General features: G+C 34.9%; 1 protein-coding gene across 2 annotated transcripts in view; it reads left to right on the forward strand.

Annotated features, from left to right (window-relative positions):
• Positions 1-27,930, forward strand: part of Khdrbs2 (KH RNA binding domain containing, signal transduction associated 2) — a 545,817-nt gene that overhangs the window by 364,471 nt on the left and 153,416 nt on the right. The window contains exons 5-7 of one of the 2 annotated variants that reach the window (XM_027938265.2): positions 3,491-3,618; positions 9,114-9,312; positions 19,743-19,762. In XM_027938265.2, the coding sequence (XP_027794066.1) occupies positions 3,491-3,618; positions 9,114-9,312; positions 19,743-19,762 (347 nt within the window). The remainder of the gene's footprint in view (positions 1-3,490; positions 3,619-9,113; positions 9,313-19,742; positions 19,763-27,930) is intronic. The other variant, XM_027938266.2, reaches the window with a different exon arrangement.

A 27,930-nucleotide genomic window follows, 5' to 3' on the forward strand; every position in this document is an offset into this window, starting at 1 on the left:
ATCAGCTGAGGGAAGTCATGTTTGGGAACAGGATTGCAGAATGTAGCACCTAGGCTTCTTGGACAATTACACATGAAGTTACTGGTCTTTGTTCTCTTGTCCACCACTAATCTGTCACGAATCAACTCTTAAAATAAAGTGTTTCTATCTAAACTCATATAAAAGTCTAATTATATAGACAATAGTAATTTTGCTTACATTAAGACTTAATCTTCAGTATCAAGTATTCATATTCATATCCTAGTCAGAAATCTAGGAACTGAATTCTAGTGCAGTTGGATTGGTGAGTATAGACTCTGAACAACGGGACTTATGAGCAACTCAGACTATTATGATACAAGGTCATGGCCTTCAGATATACTGACTTCCAAGTAAGGCTATCTACTCCAAGAAACATGCAGATAACATTGAGGTCCAAATCCTCCCCTCTGACAGGGCCAGAAGCTGACTGCTTTGAGAATGCCTTTTTTGTATGTCTCTCAAGCACCATACCCTCTAGTCCTCTCTGTATTTGGTAGTTTTTGCTGAAAGCACCACAATACTTAATGGTTTAGAGCATTATTTGTTATCTGTTTCTCCTGGTTCTTGGGTTTGCTAGGTGATTATTTGTCTCCTCCAGCTTGACTGGGACTAGATGGTCTAGAATGTCCTCACTCATGTTCCAGGACTCAGATTAAAATGCAGGGAGAGCAAGGATGACTGTGCACTCTCTTCACAGGGTCTCTTAGCTGCAGAAATACAGCCTAGACTTCTTCACCTGGTGGCCTAAAGATTTCCAGTGATTTTTCTAGCAATGAGTACTTTTACAGTCTCTGCTTTTGTCATTTTTTTTGAATTGCTATATTAGCGAGAACAAATCACATGACCAATCCCAGAGTCAATGTGGTGGTGAGAACTCTCTAGGGGAATGGCTGCAGGAATCCCTGAACAAGTTGGGAATTAATCTATTACTGTCCAATTACTATGTTGCTCTTCCTTCTCCTTGTCCTCTACTTCTTTCTCCTTTTCCTTGTCCCCATTTTCCTCTTGCTTTTTATTTTCTTCCTTCTTCATCTAATTTATGATTGTATAATGAAAGAGACCACATCTATATTCTGATATCTTCAGAATTTTAACGTAAAAATATTTATGCTCTAAAGTACACAGTTACATATACTGAATTCAGATGTAATTTGTTCGTGTGTATCTCAGCCCTCAGTATGGTTAACAATGTCAATCTCTCTCATTGTACATTTCATAAGGACCCTGAATGGATATGGGTTTTCCTCAGAAAGGAAGCTACAAATGTCTCCTTTAACATCAATAATATTACATGTGAAAATTATTGGATTGGGTTTCATTTTGATGGTGACTGGTCAGTTCACTCCGGAGTAGCAATTCATTGCATTCCTGATCCTAATAAAATAACACATGTTTATTCTTCACTTTAGTTGATGCTTGAATGTGAAAATTAGGAGGTTGAAATTGAACAATATTTGACCTGTTAGAATCTGTAATTTTCTACTGTATGGCTCTTCTGTCAGCTGTGTTGAGGCTGTTACAGCTATAATCAGGTTCTGTAGAGGATAAACATGAAAGGGACATGTTAAAAATAAGAATATAAATGCTTTGGAGTGATTATCACTTTTGCTTGTAGTCAAGGCAGTTTCTGGTGCATGAGGTAAAGCTGTGCATTAGAGGGGTTTTTTTGTAAGCTAAATGCATCCTTGCAAGTTTCTACACAGAGCTATGTGGTTGGCTTGCCTAGTCTTAACTTTATATAAAACAAACACACATTATATGCAGAGCTAAATAGGTATTGTTTACTGCAGATAATACATGTGAATTTTTGTCCCACAAAGTAGGCTCATCCTCTGAAGATAACTTCTATTTTCATCTCCTAGGTCCTTCTCTGTCGGTACAAAATTCACTAGATTGAATTCACTAAAACATATGTGTAGAGAAAAATAATAGATCAGATTGACCATTTGGTACAAATAACCCATTATTCAATTTTGTGTTGTTTAACCAGGGGTGTGTGTGTGTGTGTGTGTGTGTGTGTGTAGAAATAGATAAGACTGGTACTTTATGGTAGCATTCATTTGTAATGACTCAGGTCCACTCTTTTATTTATTTATTTATTATTTTTAGTTAAGCATGATAGTAGAGTATAATTTGACACATTTATACAAATATGGAGTACATCTTAATCTAATAAGGATCACAGTCTTGTGGTTGTACACGATGTAGATGTAGAAATTCACTGTGGTGTATTTAAATATGTACATATGAAAATTAAGTCAGAATCATTTCATTGCCTCTCCTATTTTCTTCCCCTCCCCATTCCCTTCACTCTACTTTGTCTAATCTACTGAACTCCCCTCTCCTTATTGTGTATTAGCATTTGTATATCAGAGAGAACATTTGTAATTTGACCTTTGTGGTTTTGGGGGGATTGACTTATTTCACTTAGCATAATAGTCTGCAGATCCATCCATTTTCCATCAAATGTCATAAAGTGAGTCTTTTTATGACTTAGTAATATTCTATTGTATTTATATACCACATTTTCTTTATCTGTTCATCTGCTGAAGAGCACCTAGGTTGATTCCATAGCTTAGCTATTGTGAATTGAGCAGCTATTAACACTGATGTGGCTGCATCACTGTAGTAGGCTGTTTTTAAGTCCTTGGGTATATACCAAGGAATCAGATAACTGGGTCAAATGGTGGTTCTATTCCAAGTTTTCTGAGGAATCTCCAAACTGGTGCACTCTTGAATCAAATGACTGACACATTTCTGCACGGACACATTTCTGAACTGATGAGGGAGAAAGACAGTCCCTTTGACTTTGACTTAATCTTTAGCTGTAACTCTGAGGTTTGCCTTCTACTATGGTTCTCACTGTACATTAGCCCAATGCTAAACAACATAGGAAATTCCTTGTTTTTAAATGTTGCTTATCAGATTGTTGGGTGGGACTTCACAACATTAGCTTCCCACTTGTGAGAAGATAGATCATATAATTTCATATTTGTATGATACACACACATACATGCACACACACACACACACACACACACATAGTGCATCTATACTAGGCCTTAGGATTGACCCCTTCTGGTTTACCTATCAGGAGCTATTTGAATGTCAGGCAGTCATTCATAATCTACACACAGTTGTTCAAATGAAATTTTGGCAATCCTCATGTTGACAATCATAACCAAAATACATTCCCAGTTCATATTCTGTGTTACTACCTTCCCTTTTCCAGCCCTCACCTGAAGTGATATCTATGTCCTACAGAGTACTTTCTTGATAAAAGAAGCAACTTCAATTTCTTCATATAATAATAGGAATTTAAAATATGTACCTTTTTTATATCACCTTAGATATTTTATATAAGACTCCAGAAAACAAATGTGAATTTTTTTCTTCTTCTTTGTTTGTTTGTTTGTTAACTTTAAAATCCCCATGTCCCATAACTCATCAAGTATATTTTTTCTTCTAGGACTACAATGATGAAATTCGTCAGGAACAGTTACGTGAATTATCTTATTTAAATGGCTCAGAAGACTCTGGTCGTGGCAGAGGTATTAGAGGCAGAGGGATTCGAATAGCTCCCACAGCTCCTTCAAGGTACATTAGTTCTCACTTTATATAAATTAATAACAAAGGAAGAAGGCAGTCTTATTTTTGCCATGCTTGGCCATGTTCATAGGAAGGAATAAATAAGAGCATCAGGAATATTCTCTTCACCACAATAGAAACAATAAATGAATATATAACATGTAAGAGTGTATCATATATTCACTACACCCTTTGTATTAAGAGATAACTGCTAGCCCAGGTAAGAAATTGAGGTTCAAAAAATTGCATGAAATCTTACCTAATTCATACAGGCAGTCAGACTCCATTTTTTTTTCCTTTTTCAACTACCTTTAGAAAATAAGGCAGTGATACTGAGAGTTTCCACTTTCCTTTTCTATCTCCAGAACTAGGGCACACAGATGATGCAAGCATCTTCTCTTGAAACCAGAATGACTTGCATGAAGGGAAAACTATGTTTTATCTGTGTTTAAATGGTCCTTGAATTGATATAATCTTATCAGAGAGAGAGAGAGAGAGACAGAAAAAGATACAGATAACACCTATTCATCAGCCAAGAAAGCCAGAAGCCTACTTCTTGAACAATTGATAGTAAGGACCAGGAATTGTATCAGAGCAAATTATATCATGTGCTTTTATGCAAGTGTCACAATGAGCCCCACTACTGCGTATACTTAAAATGCACTAATAAAAACATAAAAAGAAAAGAAATACACATGAAAAAGTTGTGTAAAGTTCAGATAGATTTGACTTCTCAAGATCTTGGAGATCAGAGAGTCTTACTTGATTTTCTTTCCTTTACAAACAAATTGGAATTTTTCTGTATTATAAATTGTTTTGTAGGGTTCTGTGTTTGTCATGTTTTCAACAGAAGGCATTGGTTTACAAAGGGGTAAAACAAAAACAAAAAACACACAAAAAAAACCTCTTTGTCTTCACATATAGAGTGATTCAGTTGTTCTTTTCACCCTATTGAAAGTGGGATTTAAATCTCTAAAGGGCACAGATCTAGAATAATATTATGCACATCACATGAAAATTATCTTAAGAGATACTAAGATATTCCACAGATTTCTTTCTTAAATTGTACCGCAAATATTTTCAGCTACCACTGCCAAATACCACCATTTTTCTATATTTTTATTGTATATTATAATTATTAATAATGGTGGGATTTATTGATATATAGTCACAATACACATGAGATAACAATATAATTTGGCCAATATCATGCCTAAGTATTTCCCCTTTTCCTCCCCACCTCCCACCCCTAGGTTCCTTTCCTTTACTGTATTTGTATCCCTTTGATTTTCATGAGATCCTCCCACCAACCTTTCTCTTCCTTTTCATTTCTAGTTTCCTTATATGAGAGACAACAAATGACACTTGACTTTCTAAGTTTGGTTTATTTCATTTAATATAATGTTCTCGAGTTCTGTCCATTTTCCTGCAAATGGCAATTTCATTCTTCTTTATGACTGAATAAAACTATATGTATCACTATACATATCATTGTATATTGGCTATTGTTCTGTTATGAATATTGAGGTGGTTGCATCATTGTAGTATGTTCATTTTAAATATTCTGGATATATACCAAGGAGTGGAATAACTGGGTCATATAGTGGTTCTATCCCTAGTATTTTGAGGATTGTCTGAAATATTTTAAAACTTCAAAAACAATTTGCTGAAGGTATATTTAATTAAAGGAATTTATATTCAATAAATATATCTATGATAACTAATCTTCCTATAATAATGCATACAAAATATAAAACATTACATATTTATATTATCATAATGATAGCTTATTTTATATAAATGAAGGATGAAAATGTTTACATGTATCAGTAGAACATGTTGCACTGAGACCAAGCAGTAGAAAATGAGATTCAGAAGGCTTTGTTTACAACAGTGAAAACTAAAATATTGTGTGTGGTTGGGTGTGGAACTGGGGGTTCAACCAAGTGGTACTCTGCCACTCAGCTACATCGACAGCCTTTGTTTACATTGTATTTTGAGATAGGGTCTCACCAAGTTATGCAGGCTGGCCTAGAACTTGCAATCCTCCTGCATTGGCCTCTTGGGTAACCTAATGGAGTCTTTAAAAAGAAAGAATAATTATACTTAGAAGAGACTACTCAGTCATCACTATAGATAATGAACATTGGAGCGATTGGAAGAGAGAGAAACAGAGTGACAGACACAAAGAGAATGTAGACTCATGGCAGGAAAGCCAATGAACACAAGTCCATTTTCCAAGACAGAAAGAAATGAACAGCACTTGGAGTATAGTGAGATAGAGCCAGAACAGATATTCAGATTTATAGGAACCAATGCCAATTAGATGTTAGAGAAGGAGGATGGTTCAAGACAAAAATAATTCTCTGGTATCTGACCTGGTAAGAGGTATATGCTATTATCAACTGAGATTAGGTGAAAAGTCAAGTTAAAAGAAGAATATAATTATTCCTGCAATTAATCCAAGACATATGGATGACTAGTGTGACTTGGACAAGTGATTCATCCTCTTTTTAACTTGCTTTCTCAATTTTTAAAATAGCTATGAACTGCTTACATAACAAGTTTGTCAAGATATTTAAATTAGGTGATACATGTTAGGGCAGTGTTTCCCAAAATAGCCTGTACATTGGAATTATTGGCAGCTTCTTGCCTCCAGAGACTATGATTTACCTGGCCATGGGAAATTTGGAATTTTTTAAAGACCTTCAAGTAACCCTAATATGCATAGAAGTTATAGAAATTCTGATATCAGGAACGTAAGGTAGGACACAGTATTATGATAAGGAGAAAATAACCATGGCTAGAATTATGGACTGCAGGGTTTAACCATAGGAGAAGAAAGAAGAATGAACACAGAAATTGGGAACACCCATATTCCAGTGAGGGCCCCTGAATAGAAATTTGTGAGGAGGCTAAGGAGTAGTAAAGCAAAAGGAAGAGGAGTTCCTAATCCACTTGAATCAAATGTATGAAATATGATATATCAAGAGCTTTGTAATGTTTTGAACAACCAATAATTAAAAAAAAAAGATCATGCCATGAGCAGAGATTTAAAAAAAAAAAAAAAGCTCAAATAAACATTTTCCAAGTCATGGTTCACAATCTCAAAACATAATAAGAGGCACAGTGTCATGGTAACCAGGGAAAAGCCCAGTGGAGCTGGAAATCAGTGGGTTGAGGTCTTGGCATCTTAGCCAACAGTGTTTTCACAGCATGGGGAAAGCACACACTAGATGGATTGCATTCAGCTCAGGCATGAGCAGAAAGTAGAGAATTAAACATGGAAAGTTTTCTTTGAAGAAGTCAGCAAAATAAAGGAAAGAATACTGTGGTGTCAGTTTGGCTCAGGGCCTTCTCCTAAAATAGGCGATTGATTCTTGAGTTGAATAGGAGGGAGCAAGGAGACTTAACATTCCAGGGAAAGCCATCCTGTAGAGGAGGGAATGAGTCAGATTCAGGAGAAAGGATTACTAGGGCTGCATCTGTTACTCAGTTCATGAAGGAATGAAATAAAAAATTAGATTTGGATATGAACATTGCATTATTTTAGAGCAAGAAGAATGATTATAGATTCAGATATCTGCAGTTTACTCATTTGAAAAAAAAAAAAAAAACTTCAGGCCTTAGTAATTAAAATACTTACTCATGATTATTCAGTGGCATAGCCAGAACCATGTGGTTTGTTACCAACACGTGGACACTGATGAGGAAATTAAAATGCTAACCTGAACAGGAAGCTAGGATAACAGTTAGAAAGCCAGGACATACATTCATCTTGCTTATGAAGAAACAGGTGCTTGGAGGCCCAGTGAAGGTAAACTTGATATCTATATCTTTCTTTATAGAAGTGTTTTTATATTATGATGACAATATAGAATGTTGTATCCTCCACTGTTTTCATATTTGAAATCAGCACTGGGCCTTTGGGTCTTTTGTATTTCACCTTCCTCCCAATCTAAGAGAGTATTCTATATGCATTAGTTCACAATAAGCTCTCTGATAGGTTGTCTATTCATCAGCTCTATAATCTATGTAAAAATTTTAAAAGCTTTTCCAGCATTCTTACTCTTCACTTCTAAAAGCTCATTTTCTGTAAGCAAGAAAGAGCCAGCCGACTGCTATTCATAGCAGAAAGCATAACCTGCGTCTCCATATGGAGGTGAAGCCAGACGGTGTGATTGTTGACGTCCCATTGATCATCATTTTTCCCAAAGCTTTAGTGCTTCTGCTGAAAGCAGTGCTTTCGGAAGGCCAGTCTTTCAGACATAATAAAAAGTGAAATAACCGTACATTTGCCCAAAGATTTCAGACAAACACTCAACCTTTCTAAAGGCCTCAGAATACTGAAGGACTTGGCTGCAACCATTTGATCTTACACTTTTAGTGCAGGTTATTTTTGTGTCAAGAACTGCAGTACAGAGTGTTCAATCTACTCTCTTTGTTGCAGAATACTAATGTATTTCACTAGCACCATGGTTACTATATGAAATTATATGATGTCAGTGATTGCACCAACTCAGGGGTGACATGCCTGGTGATAAGTCAGTGACAGCCAGTCATGATTTCATGTGACCTCAAATTTAAGCTACTACAGTCAGCAGGATGATATCACTATGCCTCAAGTTCCACAATTTATTAAAGTGCAGACAGATCATATATTTGCAAATGACAACATTGCATACCACTATCAATAACCCCGCATGGAGGAGACAGAGATATACAGCAGCTCAGTTTTATAGATGGTCCAGGGAGCCATCCATTAGGTGGTGCTCTGATCTGGGTGTTCTAGTGAAATAAACCAATCCCCCAAAACCAGAAGGTGAATGTTCTGCTATGTGGATGCCAACACACAACAAGGGCCAGGGGAGAATAGAAGTTCAAAGGATTAGACAAAGAGGATTGAAGGAAAGGGAGAGGAAAAGGAATAGGAAAGACAATGGAATGAATCAGATATAACTTTCTTATGTTCTTATGTGAATACACCATAGTGAATCTCCACATCATGTATATCCACAAGACAGGGATCCTAATTAGAAAAAGATACACTTCATGTCTGTATAATCATATCAAAATAGATTCTACTGTCATGTATAATTAAAAAGAACAAATAAAAGAGACAAAATAAATAAATAAATAAATATATTAACACAGAACAAAAAGGAATATAAACACAATGGGCTTTTGTTTTCTGTTTTTCCTTTTGGCTTTGTTTTTTTAGTAGACTGTATCAAAGTATTTTGTGTGGTTTCCATGAGAACTAAGTCTTAGTATTCACAGGATATGTTTTACTCTGGAGGCCAAGACACATCTCTGTTAAAAATGCGTGTGTGCGCACACACACACACACACACACACACACACAGGCACAGGCACATACCCAAAAAGAAAGATAAATTTTGGATGCTTACATCCTGTGGAGGCCCTGAGATGAGAACTGGAGTCTGTTGTTGTCCTTCTCTCCCTTCACCTTTCCTTATCTGCATTTTACCTGTGTTTCCTAGGGGCCGCGGGGGTGCCATTCCTCCTCCCCCACCACCTGGACGAGGTGTTCTCACACCTCGTGGGACCACTGTGACTCGTGGAGCTCTTCCCGTGCCACCAGTAGCAAGAGGCGTCCCCGCCCCTAGAGCCAGGGGGGCACCAACAGTGCCAGGATACAGAGCACCCCCTCCTCCAGCCCATGAAGCTTATGAAGAATATGTAAGTACCCCTGAGAAACAGGTAGTGAAGAGGAGTTCATTTGTTTGGTTAACTAGCTAAGCCTCCCAAACAGGCATATGCTATGAACACAAGAGGTCATGTCATTTGCAAAAGAATTTAAGCAGTGCATTTCAATGAAAGCGTTTTGAGGAGAAGCTTTCATTTTACAGGTATGATCATTGTAGTTAGTGACAGTTCACCAGCTTGAATTTTAAGAATCAAACTATCCTGAGGTTTTCTTATCTTTAGAAGGTTTGGTCAGATTTCAAATGGAAAATAATTATAAATATAATATGAATCATTATATATTCAGAGAATTCTCCTGGGTCATGATAAATATTAGCATAAATTTCAGAAATACTTGACAAATGTAACGTGATTATGTTATAAACTTTGTTAATAATGTAAGACCATGTGGCTGGGCTTTCATTTGCATACCCTTCCTCTTTCTTTCATTATTTCAAAGATATGGAATGGGCATACAAATCAAAAAAATATAGAATGGACAGAGGAAACACAGTGAATTTCCCCTACATCTCATCCATTGTATCTCTAGGTCACATTTTGTGTCTGAACACCCTTTAATATTTAGTTCAGGTCATCAGTAATCTTCTTGTCACATTGGTATTATACTTTCTGTTCCCATTTCTCCTGCTAGACTGTGGCACTTGTAAAAGGGAGTTTCCTATCTACTTTCTAAGCTTGTGTAGTCCCAGGAAGTCCACTATAAATCTTAAACTGAGTTGATGCAAACAGATCACCATTTTAAAAAGAAGCTATTCTGCCTCTAAAGTCTCCAGTATACCTGTCATCTGATATGAGTTTCAGGAAACCACCCACTACCATGCTGACCTCATAAATGTCTTCCTTGAATTATTATTCATTAACTATAAACTCTTCAAGGACAGCTACTTTCATGTGATGAGCACTCAAAACATACATATTTCATGGACTGGCTAATAACCAGTCAAAGCTTAATCAGAAAATAAAGTGAATATGGTTGATCAGTGTCACCAAGAATACATTATGGTTTAGCATTTGTTAGTTTTTAAGAATGATGCTATTGCTTGAATATAAAACATTAACTGATATATACAAGAGTGAAGCAAAATTAATGATAAAATTCCATTGCTACTGTAACTGGTGAAATGTGTTTATCTATAATATCTTTTGTAATCATGCATCAATATTTAAAATCTTTGACAATCTTAAATTTGCAAAATCAGAAGCTGAAAATTTATTCTACCCTATAAGTAAGCCCACAAGTCTGAAAACATAAGAATCAGTCTTTGTTCTTCTACCTCTTACCTGAGACATAGTATTTTGCAAATACTATGTACTTGCCAAATGAATGCATTAAGTCCCCACAGGTTTGGTGATGTCACTTTTCATCTCTGGGGAACAATTTAGCTCTACAGTTTTTGAGTATATTGCCACTAAGGTGTTTTTATCCTCCAATTATTGGTTTAAACAGACCTTTTATTAAGATTAAAAATGAGAAAAAAAATTTTCAGTTAACAGCAGTCAATATTGTTATTAATCAAAGGGTTTATATGGCATATATAGCCCTTCAAAAGAGCAAGACTGGTGAAACAGAATTGTAGTCCATAATCCAACTGATAATGAATGAATCACTGGAATATGAGGCATACAAGAGGGAACTATAAAGGCACACGTATATTCTGAAAACATAGGTAAAGAAGGTTATATTCTGAATGGGGAAATTCAGAAGGTCTCTGAGTCCTCTATGAAGCAGTGTCTAGGCTGAGGGACTTCCTCTGTAAGCAGTTTCCCTATCAGAAGAAAGAGCAATTGTAAAGGTCCTGATATTGAACTTGCTTGAAATTTGGGGTCAGCAAGATGGAGGTTAGAGCTGGAGTGGAATGTGTCAGAAGAGAAGGTAAATAAGGTCCAAGGGGGGCTAAGTTGGGGTTTTGAGCAGGACAGTCACATGACCAGATTCACATGTTAAAAGGTTTGTTCTGCCTACAACAATGGAATCTGAGGATGCTGAGGATGGGGATGGGTACAGGTGTGGAAACAGGGCATTGTAATTATTTGTGGTATCACCCACTGGCAGAACAATGGCTTGGAGGGCAGGAAAAGAGATCTGATTCTAAGCATCCTGTGAAAACGAAAACGGTCTGTTAGGATTTGGTGGTAGACTAGAGGCAGGATGTACAGAAGAAAGAACAGTGAAGGATCAATTGTTTTACGATGGTTTCATGGTGATAAGGTGTTTGAAATGAACACCTGGGTTAAACTGAGGGATTATTTATTAGAATGAAAAGTACCACACAGGGAGTTGGAAGTTTGGTTTGAGATCCTGTTAAATGAAGAAATTTTCCCTGCAGAAAAGTCTGCAGTGTTGCTGTATGGACAGGATGTGCACTTCTGAAGTGGAAAGTAGTATCCCAGGATTTTGATTCATTATTGTGTCATTTTATAAACACACTGAGGCTTAGGTATCTCTTCTTTTTCATTTTTTAATAAACATGACAGTAAGGCATATTTGACATATTCTACATTCATGGAGTACAGCCCATTCCAATTTGGATCCCATTCTTGTGGATGTTCATGATGTGGAGTTTCACTGGTCCTGTATTCTATATGAACATAGGAAAGTTTTGTTAGGTTCATTCTACTGTCTTTTCTATTCCCATCCCCCCCTCCCTTTCCTTTATTTCCCTTTGTCTAATCCAATAAGCTTATATATTTCTCCTCCCCACCTTCCCTGTTATAGGTTAGCATCCACATATCAGAGGAAACATTTGGCCTTTGCTTTTTAGGGACTGGCTTACTTCACTTAGCATGATAGTCTCCAGTTCCAAACATTTACTGGCAAATGCCATAATTTCATTCTTCTTTATGTCTGAGTAATTCCAGTGTGTGTGTGTGTGTGTGTGTGTGTGTGTGTGTACACACCACACTTTCTTTATCCATTCATTTGTTGAAGGGCACCTAGATTGGTTCCATAGTTGAGTTATAAACATTGATGTGTCTGTGTCACTGTACTATGCTGATTTTAAGTCTTTTGGGTATAAGCCAAGGAAAGGGATAACTAGGTCAAATGGTGGTTCTATTCCAAGTTTTCTGAGGAATCTCCATACTGTTTTTCAGAGTGGTTGCTCCAATTTGTAGTCCCACCAGCAATATGTGCTTGAACCTTTTACCCCACATCTTTGCCAACATTTATTGTTACTTGCATTCTTAATAATTGCTATTCTGACTGGAGTGAGATAAAGTCTCAGTGTATTTTTAATTTGCATTTCTCTAATTGCCAGAGATGTTGAATATGTTTTTCATATATTTTTGACCATTTGTGTTTCTTATCTATTTTATATAATGAGGATAATCATTTCAATTTCTCAAGACTGTATTGATGATTAGAAATAAATATTCATAAACACTTATAAGTATGCATAGGTATCTAGAATGTTATAGGCATTCAATAAAAGTTAACATATAAAATTCCATGATATATTAATTCTTTAATATCGGAAGCTGTAGATCTAATAAAATCATAGATATTTTCCTACTTTTCTGAATTAATTTGGCATTATTGATTGCAAACAGCAGAATCGCTTGGAACCTCTTTTAGTGAAATATAATTTTTTAAAAAATCAGAGCTGCTGAAGTTATGTAAATGTAGGTTAATGAGATCCAGTAATAGCAATGCCATCAGACCTCAAGAATGGTCTAGGCCAAGGAACTAGAAAACTACCAGGAATCTTTCTCCCTTCTTATCTCTGTTTTCTCAGATTATCTGGTCTTTCCATTTGTATCTGCAGATTTTATTTTGTGGCTTTTCTAATCAGTATATCTCAACAAATATGGCCATCCTAGGGTAGCCATATTTACATATCCAACTTTAATAACCAACAGATACTGACTAGCTGGCAATCTCAATCCTAATCCAGATGCTCAAGTGGGAGAATTGTGATTAGCCAAACTTGTCAGGTGTATTAGCTAATCACTTCTGAGTACAATAAGTCATTGAAAATTAGATCTAGAATCTACCACTCATCAGTCATCAAAGGCAAGGGAAAGGCAAGGGTAAAGTTTGTACAATATAAAAATGGTTGTTAAGCCACAACTTCATGGATAATGTAAGGAGATACTAGTTTATATAGAGGAGAAAATATGATGAGTTTGGTAGACATCCCCAAATGTCTCTACAATAGCACATCATTGATAACAGGAAAAAGTGTACAATGTTTTCTAAGAACCTTTATATTTTATTAAAACCTGACACCTGTCGTGTTTTAATTGTTTTCCTAAAAAACATTCAATGAGTGCACATGAAGTTTAATACATGGCTGATAAGCTGCTGGCATCAATCTTTGAAGTAGTCTGTACTAAACCCAGATTACACTCAAGAGCTGCTACTCTCTGCTCTAATTTTAGACTATTGATTCCTCTGTAAGGGGTAAGAAAAACAAAAGTTTAAGTGTCTCAATAACAAAATAATAGCACCATGCTGAGCTGATGGTGAAAAATCTCAAAGGAGTTCTTAACTCTCAGATAAAATTTCTTAGAAAAGGTTCCCTTTATTATAAATCACACTATGAGTCAATTCACTCTTCAGACTTCTTTCTTTCCTGCTGAGTCTCAGCATTAAGTTTCTGACCACATAGAATGTATATAGGTAATCAAATCCACTCCTTGCAGTTGGCCTCATGAGAAACAGCTTACAGTAATTGAGATTGCTGTTTTAAAACCATCATTAGTGTTAGCAGAGTCTAAAAAATGTGAATTTTAGTTTAAGTGTTAACATATCCTAACCCAGATTTTAAATATTTTAAAACTTCTTTTCATTGACCTTCTGCTAAGAAGAATACATTTGCATTTTATGGATCCATCATCATAATTGAAGTATATTTGAAGCATTGAAAAGCAAATTTCAACAAAAATTCCCATTGAGCAAAATATTAAGTTTATCAGACCTACCAGTGGATATTTAAAAGAGTAAATTAAAACTAAAAATATTAAATAAAAAGTAGTTTCCTATCACTGTGTATTAATTCACTTAATCTCTTAATCAATTAGTTGTTGGTTTTACTATTTTTATGAGATCAGTACACTGAAATTTAGAATTCAGAGTGCCCCCAGTTTTAGGTCTCCAGAGCTTATGTATCTTTATTACATCCTGCTTCCTCTCAGTAGGGGATCATAAAATGTGCTACATAGTGTTTATCTCAGAGAACTACTATATGTGTGTAAAGAACATCTGTACTTCATGATTCTGTCCAGACCATTGTTGGTATTCAAATTCCCAAGGCAATACTTAAGACATCTCCCACGTCCTTCATGAATACCTGGAACTACAGATCATTCAGTACCTCCAGAAAGTGGGTGCAGGAAATGTGGTTATGGACTGTGGTTAAAGAGACACTAAAATGTATGTCATCTGCTGGGAGAGACCAAGATAGTCCAGTGACTAACATCCTGTGTACTTCCCATCTGGGGCTCTTACTCTGTCCTTTATTTAAAGTCATTTTTTGCTTTTATCTTCTCCTGTATATAAGATTTCATACACTCTAAAGGCAGAAAGTATCTGTTAAATGTATCTTTGCAGTTAATGCTAAATAAAGTGCTTGGTCATAACATTTAGATTGAACCCACTTCTGGTATTTTTAGAAAGATGTTATACATTTGCATACTTACATACATATTCATATTTTGCATAGATATTAAATGAATGACAATAGAACATAGAATATATTGTCAAATATATTCCTCCAATAAAGGGAATTATCACCAAGACCATTCGTATTTTAGAAAATCTCCGAGAGGGCAAAGAAAACAACCAAAGAAAACTGGTATAACTTTGAGAAGCAGAGAAAAAAGACACACCATTTAAAGGGAATGGCAAAGGCAAAGACAAGAAAAGGGACCTTTCAAAGTAAATCTAAAGAATCTGGGAGAGCAGTTTAGTGAAACAAAGTTCATTTAAGACACCTGTGAAAATAATGCAGGTCAGGAGAAGACAGTAGGGTTACAAAGTAACCTTGACATCTGAGGTTACAACTTCACTTATCCTACCTAAAAAGTCACCTGCAAATCTTTGAGCAGAAGGCAAACTAAGATTTGGCAGGAAATTTTAATTCTCAATTGTTTGGAGTGGGTTGAAGAAGAGAATGGAGGAAGGGGAGAAGATTTATGGAATTGACCACAGGGTGTCTTCCTGAGATGATGCCTTTGCTGTGAGCACAGGAATGGGATGAGAATCTAAAATAAAACAATAGGATTGGATGACAATTGGATGTGGGAAAAGTAAGAAAAGGTCACCGAGGCTCACTCAAAGTGTTATCTCCATGGGTATGGGGTGAAGGATAAGTGGACCTGGCTATTTGTGGGATAGTGCCAAGTGGAGTTTCTGTTAGACATTAACTTTGTTTTGGTTTAAGAAAATATTGCTATTCGTGTAATTTAAGTACTGCTACAATTCTGGTTTAGAAATGATTCCAGAATGCTCTTAGGGCTTACTGCTATCTGTGAACTGTAGTACTAAGGCAGGAAGGATGGATTGGTAGAAGGAAAGACAGATTTGAGTTGTACTGGGTAGCATCTGTTCTGTGGAAAACCCTTCCACATCATTCAGCTAAGCTATGACAAAGATGATTGAGGTGTCCCCAGATTTGACAACAATGTCATCTATAATATAACCAGTAATGAGTTGTTAAGTGAAACAAGATTTTTCAAATCATGAATAACAAAAAGTTGTTTATCAATGAAGCTAGAGAAGACTCCAGAATTTTCTCTTTTTTAATAGAAAATGTTGTAAAATCATTACCATTTTATAAAATGATCAAAAGATTATGCCTCCAAAAACAAATAGGGGGAAAGTGAGGGGTCTCTTAACTAACAAAATAAAAGTACTATATTTTCTGCATTTTGTGATGTTTGTAGTATTTTCAGCTTTTAAAATTGTGAAGTTGGTTATGATTGCATTTCTCATTCAAAAAATAAATATTTGCTTCCATGCCAACTGTGTACTCAAAAAATTATCAACATCTTTTTATTAAAGGGAGAATGTAAAATTGTACAGTTTCCAGGCCCCACAATCTCTGAATTTGCTCCTGTACAGAGAAAAAGTGGCAACATTTATATGAAAACACATGGAGAGGTACAGGGCAGGGAGAGATTTTTAAGTAAAAATCTGACTCTATAACCTTAGTATCTAGCAGGTACCGAAAGTATTTTCTTTTATTAGGATCATTGTGCTGTTAATAAATGTGCTCTTCCTTATAGAAATTCTGTCTTTTTAACTAAGGTTGTATGAGAGAAATAAAAGTGCATATAAAGGCACACAGCTTCTGGAAGCATCCATCAAATATCATTCCCTACAAAGACATACTGATAACATGCAACTTTACTTAAATAAATACTTTCTTGTAGCTCATATATGGTGTTGCTATAAACAAAGATAAAACAAAAGCAAAATCACCTCAGCTCCAAAGACTAAGGTCCAAAGACACAGGTAATTTCCACATATTCTCCCCAAAGGTTAATATTCAGACATGAAAGACGTATATTAAGGCACAATAACACAAGAAGAAATATAATTAAAATCCCGTCCGATGCTATATGAGAAATTTTGGCCTGGTATAATCAATCATATTAACCTAAATTTATAAAATGCATTCTGACTAATTGTTGAGAAGTTTCTCTTTGCATCAGTCTTAACTAAGCCTTTCAGCATTGCTGCTCATCCTATCATCTGATTCAGACGCTGAGGCACCATTCCAGTAACAATGAGAGAACTAGAAAATTCACTGGTAAATCAATAGTCCTTAAAAGTTCCATAAATGAGCTCAGGCTTCCAACCTTCACTTTCTTGTGTATGGAACATTTTTTGACAGGAGAAGGAAATCAGTATTAAATGATAATTGAAATCAATTCTTGTGTCATTTTTGTGGAAGAAAAGATTGAGTCTGATCTATAATGCATTTTGAGGGGAGCCATGTGTGATGGTTTCTATGTAATAGCCAGGAGTCTTGTCTCAAAGAAGGGAGATTTTTATTAGAGTTTCTAGATTGGATATTTGTATTCCATTAAATATTCTTGTTGGAGTTTCATGCTCTAGTCTCCTTTTATTAGAGACTAATTTACCAGAATGCATTGTAGGGCTTTGTTTTTTGAAATGTAGCTAATATTTAAAATAACCAAAACATGAGGGGTTAATGAAATGCATTGTGAAACTACAGGATAGGCATGATATTATCAAGCTTCTAATGTGCATAAAAATTTAGCAGAATGTAAGTATAGCTAGGTACTAAATTATCTCTGTGAATAATAGAAAATGTCTTCTTTTTTAAAATTATGGCTACTCTTCCTCTGCAGTTGAAGTTTGAATGAACCATCCTTCTTCTAACATTATGTGTTAGATTTTAAGTCATTTTAAAACAGATGCAGCCTCTTCTATTGGCAACATCACTCAGGATTGTATCCAAACCTGTACCTGATAATTACGATGATGACTAATGTCTTTTTTAACACTTACAATGATGAAAATAGGTTTCTTTTCTGTGCCTTTTTGAGATGGATGCTAGCTGCTGAAAAGTATTATATCATAGGGTATTTTAAAGTTTTCTCTATGCTCTGTTGGGAAAAAAAATATGCTAGGATCTCTTCAAGGTGTCTTCTACAAATATAGGGAAGAGATCATTAGTGAATATGTGAAATGGCCATCAGGGCCTTAGGGAGTTCTATTGTATTTTTTTATTATTAGTTTTTTTTTAAAATAATATTATTAATATATTTTATGTTGTATTATTTTCTATCTTTGGTCAATATACACGGTGTAAGGATTACCAATGCAAGTGAACTGAGCCTTGGTGTATTTCTATAAGTGTGTTCCTAAAAAACAATGCTGGGCGTATGGTCATGGTTTTTGTTGTTGTTGTTTTTCTTTTATTTTTTTTTCCTTCTGAGTTGATTATAATTTTTAAATTTAAATTATTTGCCCACTAAAAAATTAACACCCTATATGGGGGAGACAAATCATACCTAAGTGTCCTAAAATTTATTTTCTCCTTGTTGGTTAAAAAACATTATTCATTGTGTTTTGACAAGAGCATCATTATAATTTTCTGGCAAAGAAAACTTAATTAAATACAAACTGCCTAGTTAGTTAGATTGTAACTGATTTTGCAGAAAGCCAAATAGGAATGGCTAGATGAGATCGAGCCTTTTTCCACATTTGGCCCTCTTCCTTTATGGATTCCCCATACAGAGGAAAATAGAGGCTGCTAAATCTTCCTGTAAGCTGCAGATCTTTGTGATTGTATTCTATAATATCTTGTGAGCCAAAAGTTTTTGCTGGGGAAGCTGTGAATGTTTTGGGAAATAACTTTTAATAGTCTTAAGATTTTAATTAAGACTATTTCACTTTGTGTTAAAGGTGGAAAACCTTATACTTCCTTTATATATATTTGTTTTAAAAACCTTATTGTGAATCAGTTTGGCAGATGAAGAACACAGGAAAAAGCCACTAACCTGTATTTCTTAAAAAACAAATAGAGAGACTATACTACTGGTTGGTTGGTTTTTTACTTTTTTTTTTTTTTTCTTTTTTCAAGTGTTTATGTTTGCTCTTCTGCAGTACTTCTGATGTATAAACATTCACACGAATTGTTCTTTATTTTACTGTCATGGGGAACTGTAGATACAGCTTGTGAAAATAGTGGTAGAAAGTTTAGGATGCTAAAGAATGAGTGATGGGTTCTTTCAGGAGATATTTCTTTCTTCTTCTACAGAAAATCCTTAAATCCCTGTGTGTGTGTGTGTGTGTTTCTTTTCTTGGTATAGGGGAGAAAAACCTCTTATGATAATATGAATCACAGTGAATCAGAGAGAATGAGAAAAATTTTGCCTTCAGTGCTCTTGCTTTCTTCCTCTAGTACAGCCATACGAGATTGTAAACTACTTGAAAATAAAAGTTAAGGTCCTTTGTTATAATTTAGCCCATATGGTAATTTCTAGTGGCCACTTAAATGACAATGTTTTGATTAAATAATATAACCAGAATTTATGCCTTTGAAAACTAATAACCAGCCGAAATAGTAACTGGAGCTCACAGCTGACATGTTTAGCTGGTCTGACCAAGTACAAAATACCAGTTGGCATCTATTCTAGTGTGTTTGACTTCAAATCTGATTTATTAGTGCCTGAGCCATGCTGGCTATTAAATATTGTATCATTTTTATACTGGTAAAATTCTAGCATAAATATAGTATAACAGATTTTTCCAAATACAAAAATTTAGTCAACTAAATTTAGGGACTGGGAGGACCCCTTAACCAAGCCACTGTGGAGCAATTTTCTAACCAGTTGGTTGCACTGCACTATATGAGGCACAAACCTCTATGGCTATAGTTAGAGCTGACAGCATTTGTGACTTCAGAAATTCAGAACTCTTCAGGAAGAGTTCTCTGCCTCTCATTATGTCCAACTTTATCTTTCTCTCTCCTGGTCTCCTGATCTGGCACATCTGTATAGAGTTGAACATGATCTATCTATCTATCTCCATCATTTTTATTGAATATATTTATATGGAATTTATTTATAGTGAAGCTCCTGAATACAAAAGGCCATCATATATTTGAATATTATAAAAGTATCTTATCCACTCCACTATTTTATTTTAATGGTAAAAAAACAAAATCAAGGTTCAGAGAGTTAACTGAACTAAAGTCACACACTTTTTCTAACTTTCCCTAAACACATTTTTTCTAGTCATTATCACAGGGAGGGGGAGAAAAACACAAATGTACTCACTCATGTGTCTTCCAAGTCACTAGATCCATCATCTGGCACCTATGTGGAGTAGCGTTTCAAGTTTTTCTAAAATTTAGATGAAACAGACTGAGAAGATGGCAGATGAGAGTGTGTGAGCCCTCATTCCAAGCATATCTACCAATGAGGTTCATGTAGCCCAAATTTCTCTATTTTGTCTTGTCTCCCCAGAAGACTGGAGTCTCTCTCTCTCTTCTCTCTCTCTCTCTCTCTCTCTCTCTCTCTCTCTCTCTCTCTCTCTCACACACACACACACACACACACACACATTCTCTATTTCATCTTACTTACTGACACTAAACATGCAAATGTTTGTCTAGAGAATAAATAAAAGGGGATCCTAGTTATTGGAGTAGTTTCTTCCTGGAAACCAGAGTGTAGACATCATATAAGAGTGTCCTTTCCCCACATACTCTGCCACTTGTTTCTAAGACTACACCCAGAAGTACAGAGTTACAGTTGTAAAGTCACAAGTATAATTTACTGTTTGAAAGAAGACATATCCAGAGATAGGAGATAGTTCTAGGATATATTTCTGGGGATTTAATAGGTAAAAAGGAAAAAAAATAATAATCCCTTACTCGTGAAACAGAAACCAACTCTGTTTCAGTGTTTGAAACCAAACTTTACCAAATGCATCTATTCTGTTTTGTACTTCTAATGTAAGCTTAAGTGTTTTAAGCAATATATCTGCTACAGGACAGAATTATATGCATAGAACTCTAAATATAATTAAGCAAAAATATATTTCACTATATGACTACATCTTAAGATTTTTTAAATGAGAAAATGTTATGATTTTCTTATGTAACTTAAAGCAGCACATATTAACCTAAAATAAATCTATCAAATCTCCTCCTCATAGAAAATAATTTTCATTAAATTTCTTTTCAAACTAACAAGTTATATCCAGGCTATATACCATCCCCCACTTTTTTAAAAATCTATTTTAAGCTCCTTCTAGGACTATCATAACACTTCAATTTCAGCTTTCCTCTCCAAAACTATTTTAAATATCAACTTTCTCTATTGATGTATTAGAGTGTCTCCAATTATTTGTTGATCTTTCTGTTCAAAAATACCTCACCTCTTACAACCATGCTTCTGAACCGGAGTTCATCAAACATCTCCTAATTTAGGATTCTTTCCACTTCTATTGAGTTGAACTTCAGAAATCTGAAAGTCATATTTTGTCTTTTTTTACTTTGCTTCAAATGGTAAATTAATATTTGTTTTCCTAAAATGGTAAATTCATCGAAACATTTCTTTGTTAAAAACAGCAACCTCTCCCTGTTGCCCAAAGGATGAAATTCCAGCTTCTTTCTTTTGCATACATAATATTATAAGAAGATGAAAGTGTAGCCTTTAGTTTTATGAGATTGCTTATTGTTAATTAATATTTTTTCACTTGCAAATGAGATTTTAACCAGGAATAAAAACAGATAACAAGCAAAATTAAAAAAATCCTAAATTTACACAGTAAATATAATTAGCAGAAACCTTATAGTTCTTGGCATATTAAAATAAAGTAAACTCTGCTATTTGATTAAATCCACCTTAACATTGACTATTTATTCTATATTATGCTAATTTTCACAGGAGCTTCAGAAGAAGTAAGGGATAAAACTGCTCATCTTGATAATGTGTCTTTTGTACATTAGAGCTTTTGCATCATAATCTCACAATAATAAAATTAAGAGTACACTCTTTTGTTTTTCTATTAATGAATTTTAGGGTCAAAGAATTAGATACATTTATCAGCTTGATAGCACTAAGCCAGACTAGTTTGTATTCAAAGTTAACACCTTAGTGAATATAAATTTATAAATGACAAAGGCCATGGCTCTAATAGGGCAACAGATGGCACTTCAGGAAAAAACACAGCTCACATGTACACAGTGGAAAATGATTAGTGAGAAAGGACTCCAGTCTCCATTGATAGATAAATGCTAATACTCTCCTGATCTACCTCATAAACTGAGTATGAAGTAGTTATGACACCACCTGGAAATCCCACTAAACTAAACATATATGGACTTTTTAAGTTTGCTTTGTTCTGACTCAGAAAGGTCAAACTGATTAGGGCTAATGCTATCTATTTGATAAAGTGAAAATAATGCTCAGGATAGAAATGACTGGCACAGGTAGATATACACACAAGTTCTTTAGAAGTTTAGAATAGTAAAAGTAGCAACCAAAACAATATTTGTAATAATAACTTTACTGCTGTGTAAGGAACTAATACAATTGATTACTTATTGTGATCTACACAGCATGTAAAGTTCTTTGCCTTCAGCATTTAGTTTTGCAATAATCTTTTTTTTTTCATTGACCTTTATTAAGTCTGAATTTTATGCCAGCTTGTCTATATTCACTCTCATATTTATAAACATTTGGGTTGTAGTGCCATATAAGTTGATGTCTATATCTATATTCATTCCATATTTATTCATTTTTAGTTTCATCTTAACATGCCATTTTAAAACTGTGGAAACTGAGGTTTAGAGAATCTAAGTATCATGACAAAATTATCTAGTCAGTAAGCAGCGGAGCCAGAACTTACAAGTTTTATTCGAAGGGCAGTGCTTATAGCCCCTAAGTTATAACAGTATAGTACTCAATACAGAGCAGGTGTTTGTCTAAGTACTTTACACCTATAGACTCAATTTATCTTCTTGGTGTTTGTGTGCATTAAGTGCTATATTTGTCCTAGATATGAAAGCTTGCACACAGGCAACCAGCAAAAGAGCTGGCATTTTAAAGCAAGCAGTCCAGCTCCAGTTCATACTGTTATATCTCTGGAGAAGCCAGCAAAAGTATCATTTGCAGAGTCCATTGCCGATGAGGACAAAGGAAATGAGTAAAATACTTCAAAGAACCACCTAACAAATCTACTTGGACTATAGAAGACACATAAAAATAAGGTCTGGCAGGGGCTATGATGAGATGGGACAAGAGGAATAAAATGAGTGGTTGAAAAAATTTCCTGTAAGAGAGTTTCATAATTAAATCGATTGCTATTGGGCACTGGTTGAATGTTTCCAAGACATTCGAGAAAAGCTATACTTCCTAAAGATTAATGTGGCTGTGCATGGCAGCAAGCCATGGAGCAGGTAGGTAGCAGAGACAGAAAATCCCTCTGGAAACTTAAGTGAGAGTCGAAATAGGAATGGAATACATAACACAATAGAAGATGGTATGGAAGATGTAGTAATTAATTGGACAAAACTGAAACTAATTACGGGATGTGGTCATTTTGTAAGACATTTTATAGAATCTAACAATAAAATGCTATTCAATATTACTTTATCACATGTCTTTTTTACTATAAATCTTATTTCTCAATTCATTCTCATCATGATAAAGAGCTTCAGTTAGGAAACATGTTAGAGAATTTTTTATGAAAACACACAACATTTAAAGGAAATTCAGAAAGATTTAAAAGTGAAAACTAATATCATTTTTTACTGTAAGTAAAACAACATGGTATAATCACATAATGACTAAAAATTTCTTTTCAGCCAAATGCTTGAACCACTTTCTAAAGAGATGTTTAAAACATAATATCACTATAACACAGTGGTTTGTACAGTATTTTTTTAGAGGCACCCATCTGTCAAAGGCAATTTTAGCCCCTGCTCCAGTTGCATAATAGGAAGCGGGGTTTTTTTTTAAGTAATTTATATCATTATTATTTGTCAGAAATTAAATTTCTCTTTGCAGAAACCTTGCAGCTCCTCAGGGGAGCAGTGTGGATCTGTGTGTGTGCTTCAATCCTCTGAGGATATGTCACTAGTTGTGTCAAAGGAGGAAGGCACAGGGACCAAGTGAAATGGAGAAAGACAGGAGAGGAGGCACCAGAGCTTCTTAATTTCTAAGCACCTCTTCTATAAGTCATCCATTGAATTTGCTATTTATATTCCTAGGAAAGCATTTTAAAAGCACTCTATAGGAATCATGTAATTTCTTTCTTTCTGATATATTGTCAAGGCAGTCCCATGCCTCTGGATTCCTATCTTTCTGTTCCTTGGAGTCCTTCAGCCAACCCAAAACCAGAATATTTAAAGAGAGACTGGTGGTCCAATGTGGGAAGCAGCAATCTTTGCCTATAAAGAATCAGATATCAAATATTTTTGGCTTCCTGAGCAGTACAGTCTCTATTATGACCCTCAACTCTGCACTTATTACACAAAAGCAGTCATTTACAAGATGCTAATCAATAAGAGTAAGTATTTTCTGATAAAACTTTGTTTAAAAAAAAAACAGATTTAGCTCATAGGACACATTTTTTCATCTCCTGGTCTAATGTGTATTTTCAGTCTCATAATAGTTACCAAAATCAAATTTAGAAGGAAAATATGTACACAGTGGTGGAAAAAGTATCCCCTGGAATTTTAATTTTAGTGTTTCACCTGAGGCCACTGATTTTCTTTCTTCATTGGGGCTGCATGCCAAACTGGAACAAAACATTATATAAAAACATATTGAATTTACTCTGTTGGTTCTCAGAGATGGCAGTTTGCATAGAATTATTTTCCTTTCAAGCCCCTATCACCCTTTTAATTTAAATATACATATATTATACAGCACACTGCCAAATTGCTCACTGCAACAACTGAATACTATTAAAGAAAAAAAAATCTCATTTTCAGCAGAGCTTCTGAAGGCTAGGTGATAGAGGCACTGTGCAGGTGAGTGTCTTGCTAAATGATAAATGAGCTTGGGTCCTCATATTTTTTAGAAGAATGTAGGCACAGTAATACCGATATTCTATAAAGCTACCTACTTGTGATGATAAATTCTTCTGTGTCACCTCACTGGTAGTGCTATGTCCCTGCCATCTGTAATAATATAGTATTGTAAGCTACTGTCAGATAAATATTCACACAAGTGCACTGCTTGTTTTCCTCTGAAAGAACCTGTTAGCCATCATGCTGTAGACAGACTCAAATTTAATGCATCCTTTAAAAAATGTATTTGGCAGTAAAAATGTTGTGGAAATTGATCTTGTTATAAAATTTAGCACCTTAGATTTGACATTAAGGCCACTTAGAGACTTCAGCAATCAGTAAGGCAGAGAAGGAACAACTGAATTTCAAGGTAATGATTTGGAGGCCATAAAGTGAGGAATTGGAAGATGTTCCAAAACCTAATCTTTCAAGCAGGTCATTTATTTGTCAACTAGTCTTGCTTCAGGATACTCCACGTACACCAACAAATAAAAAAATAATGTCATCCTCAATGGTATTTTTTTAAAAGCTGAGAGGAAGACACCTGATTTTGATTTTCCCAACTTCACAGAAAATCAGCAGGAAAAAAATCAAAACCATTAATCATACAATAAAAGTATATAATAATTTAATATATAAATATAATAAGGGAATTATTAAATATAAAATTGGAGAGTCATAATCAAATGTGATAGTTTGCCTTCAGAAATAAATTAATATATAGTTAATTATTATGAACATAAAAATAATTATCAAGTTAACATGAAAGGGTGGAAAGTGTTATTTGTATTTCATGGCTGTTAGAATGTTAATTTTAATAACTTGTCATGGTCATGACAAAATACAGTGAAAGGATAGACATAATACTTTATGGAAACGTGGAGTCCTTCATTCAAGGAGTCCCTGGGCTGAGGACAGGCAGTCATACAGATATAATTGAGACTGATTTCTCAGTTAAGACTGAACCAGTCCTAAGCATGCTGGTTGTACAGTTTCTGAAGAGCATCATCTTCATTCAAGAGAGGGGTCTAAGTGAAGCAGATTAAAATGACCTCAGTTATTGGGACCTGTAACACACTTATAAGCTTTTGTTTGTTTTCTTACTGTGGTCCTGGACTTTCATGGACAGGATTTACTTCCTGCTCCATATCCCTGTCTCCCCACTTGCATCCTGATTCTGTAAACTCCAGCTTCATCTGGATCTGTTATCTATGCCTAGAGCATTATATGTGTTTCCATGTTTACCTGTTTTTACTCTGCACGTAATTCTTTCTATCTTCTAAACCCACTCACACACAGACACACATTTACTTCTAAGGGATCAGTTCTCCCTTTCAGAATTCACACTTCCATTCCTCAGCTAACACCTTAAAAAGCAATGTTCAGTTCGTCTTTAGTGGAGTTAGTTACCTATGGTCCTGTCTCTGCTGCTAACCTGTGCATAGCTGAAAATTTTCTAGGATTATTGTCACTTATTGTCTACACTGTTTTACAAATAGTGGTTAATAAAATGATAGTTAAGTGACTGGCTTTTATCAGTCTGATCAGGCAGTTAGAAGAGATATGAAACTCCTGTCATGTTAATGAGGATTTAAGAAATCCCAGAAGCTTTTAAATCCTGACATCAATTCTGACCAGATTCCCATAGGACTCCTGGGAGGGCAGTGTGGCAGGAGAGGTGACGCAGTGCCTGTTTCACCTAACCACCTCGTTCTTGGTTGTTTAGATTTGATTGTTTAGATGAACTTGTCTCTCCTCACTAAGATCTTTCAGATACATTTGGATGGGAAGCTTATCTCATTACCTATTTTGAGCTGAATATTCTCATAGCTCACAGAGTTCTCTACCAGGTTCAACAGAGCTGGGAAACACAAAGACAAAGAGGCACCTAAGAAAATACTGACTACTTACTGACCACCAGATAGAGTATTTGCATAGTAGCAATTACTGGTTTTGATATACTAGGGGCAAAAACTACACACATGAAGTAGGAGGGGGAGTAAATACTTAATTTCTGACCTGAATTTGTACATGTTCTGCTGGCTATTCTAATTAATATGAATTCTTGTCCAGTTAACCTGAGGGGGAAAAAAGTATTAAACATTAGATTTCATCAAAAAAGTTAATTCTCAGCATTTATTTTGAAGGTGAAGACATTTACTATTAGTCTTTGTGTATATGAGTAATGGATGCTACTAATTGTTATCTGAAAAAATGCCACATGAATGAAGCAATTCCTCTGGTATTTAGTATAAAAATAATATTATATAATCAAAGACAATTTTTCAAAAATTAAAAATGCAATAATCCCATTAGCCTAACAGTTTCTTCCCTTATTATTACTGTGAAAAAATTCATGCTTATAAAGGTCTATATCATTAAAGTATATGGACTAAAGAATATAATTTTCATAAAATAATTACACATAAATCACACAGATAAATAAAACATTACAACTCTGAAAACCCCCTATGTATCTATTTCTAATTTATCCTCCAAAATGGAACTACAACTGAGCATATTCTTATTTTAATTTTTAACATGTTGATGCATTTAGCAGTAACTTGTTCATTTTCACTGATGAGTGTACCAGAATTCTAAGAATTTGTTGTATATAAACGTTTGGATAGCTTCTCATATTTTTGCTTTTATGAACCTTTTTGGGCTTCCTTGTTGATGCTGGGTCATGGGGAATAGGAATGTACAATTTTTAAAAAGTAAATTATTCTTCTAAGCAGATACATTACCTTGTGTATCACTGTGCTCCTTATTAATCTACATTCATGCCATCTAGCTAAATATGAAATTAAATTGTATTGTGGTTTTAATTTGCATTTTGTGATTACTAAAAGATTCCTTACATTTTCATGTATTTATTGCACATTACTGTTTCCTCTCCTGAGAAATGCTTGCATGACTTTTTCCTGTTTTTCTATTGGGTTCTTTACCTTTTGCATTTATCCATAATAGTTCTTTATACATCTATAAAGAACTACATATGATAACATTTTTTCATTTCTGGTTAAAAATCATCCACTGATTTCTGATTCCATCATTTTACTACCTTTTATGATGCTTAATCCATAGA

This window comes from Marmota flaviventris, chromosome 6, assembly GCF_047511675.1.
Source record: "Marmota flaviventris isolate mMarFla1 chromosome 6, mMarFla1.hap1, whole genome shotgun sequence".
Taxonomy (NCBI): Eukaryota; Metazoa; Chordata; class Mammalia; order Rodentia; family Sciuridae; genus Marmota; species Marmota flaviventris.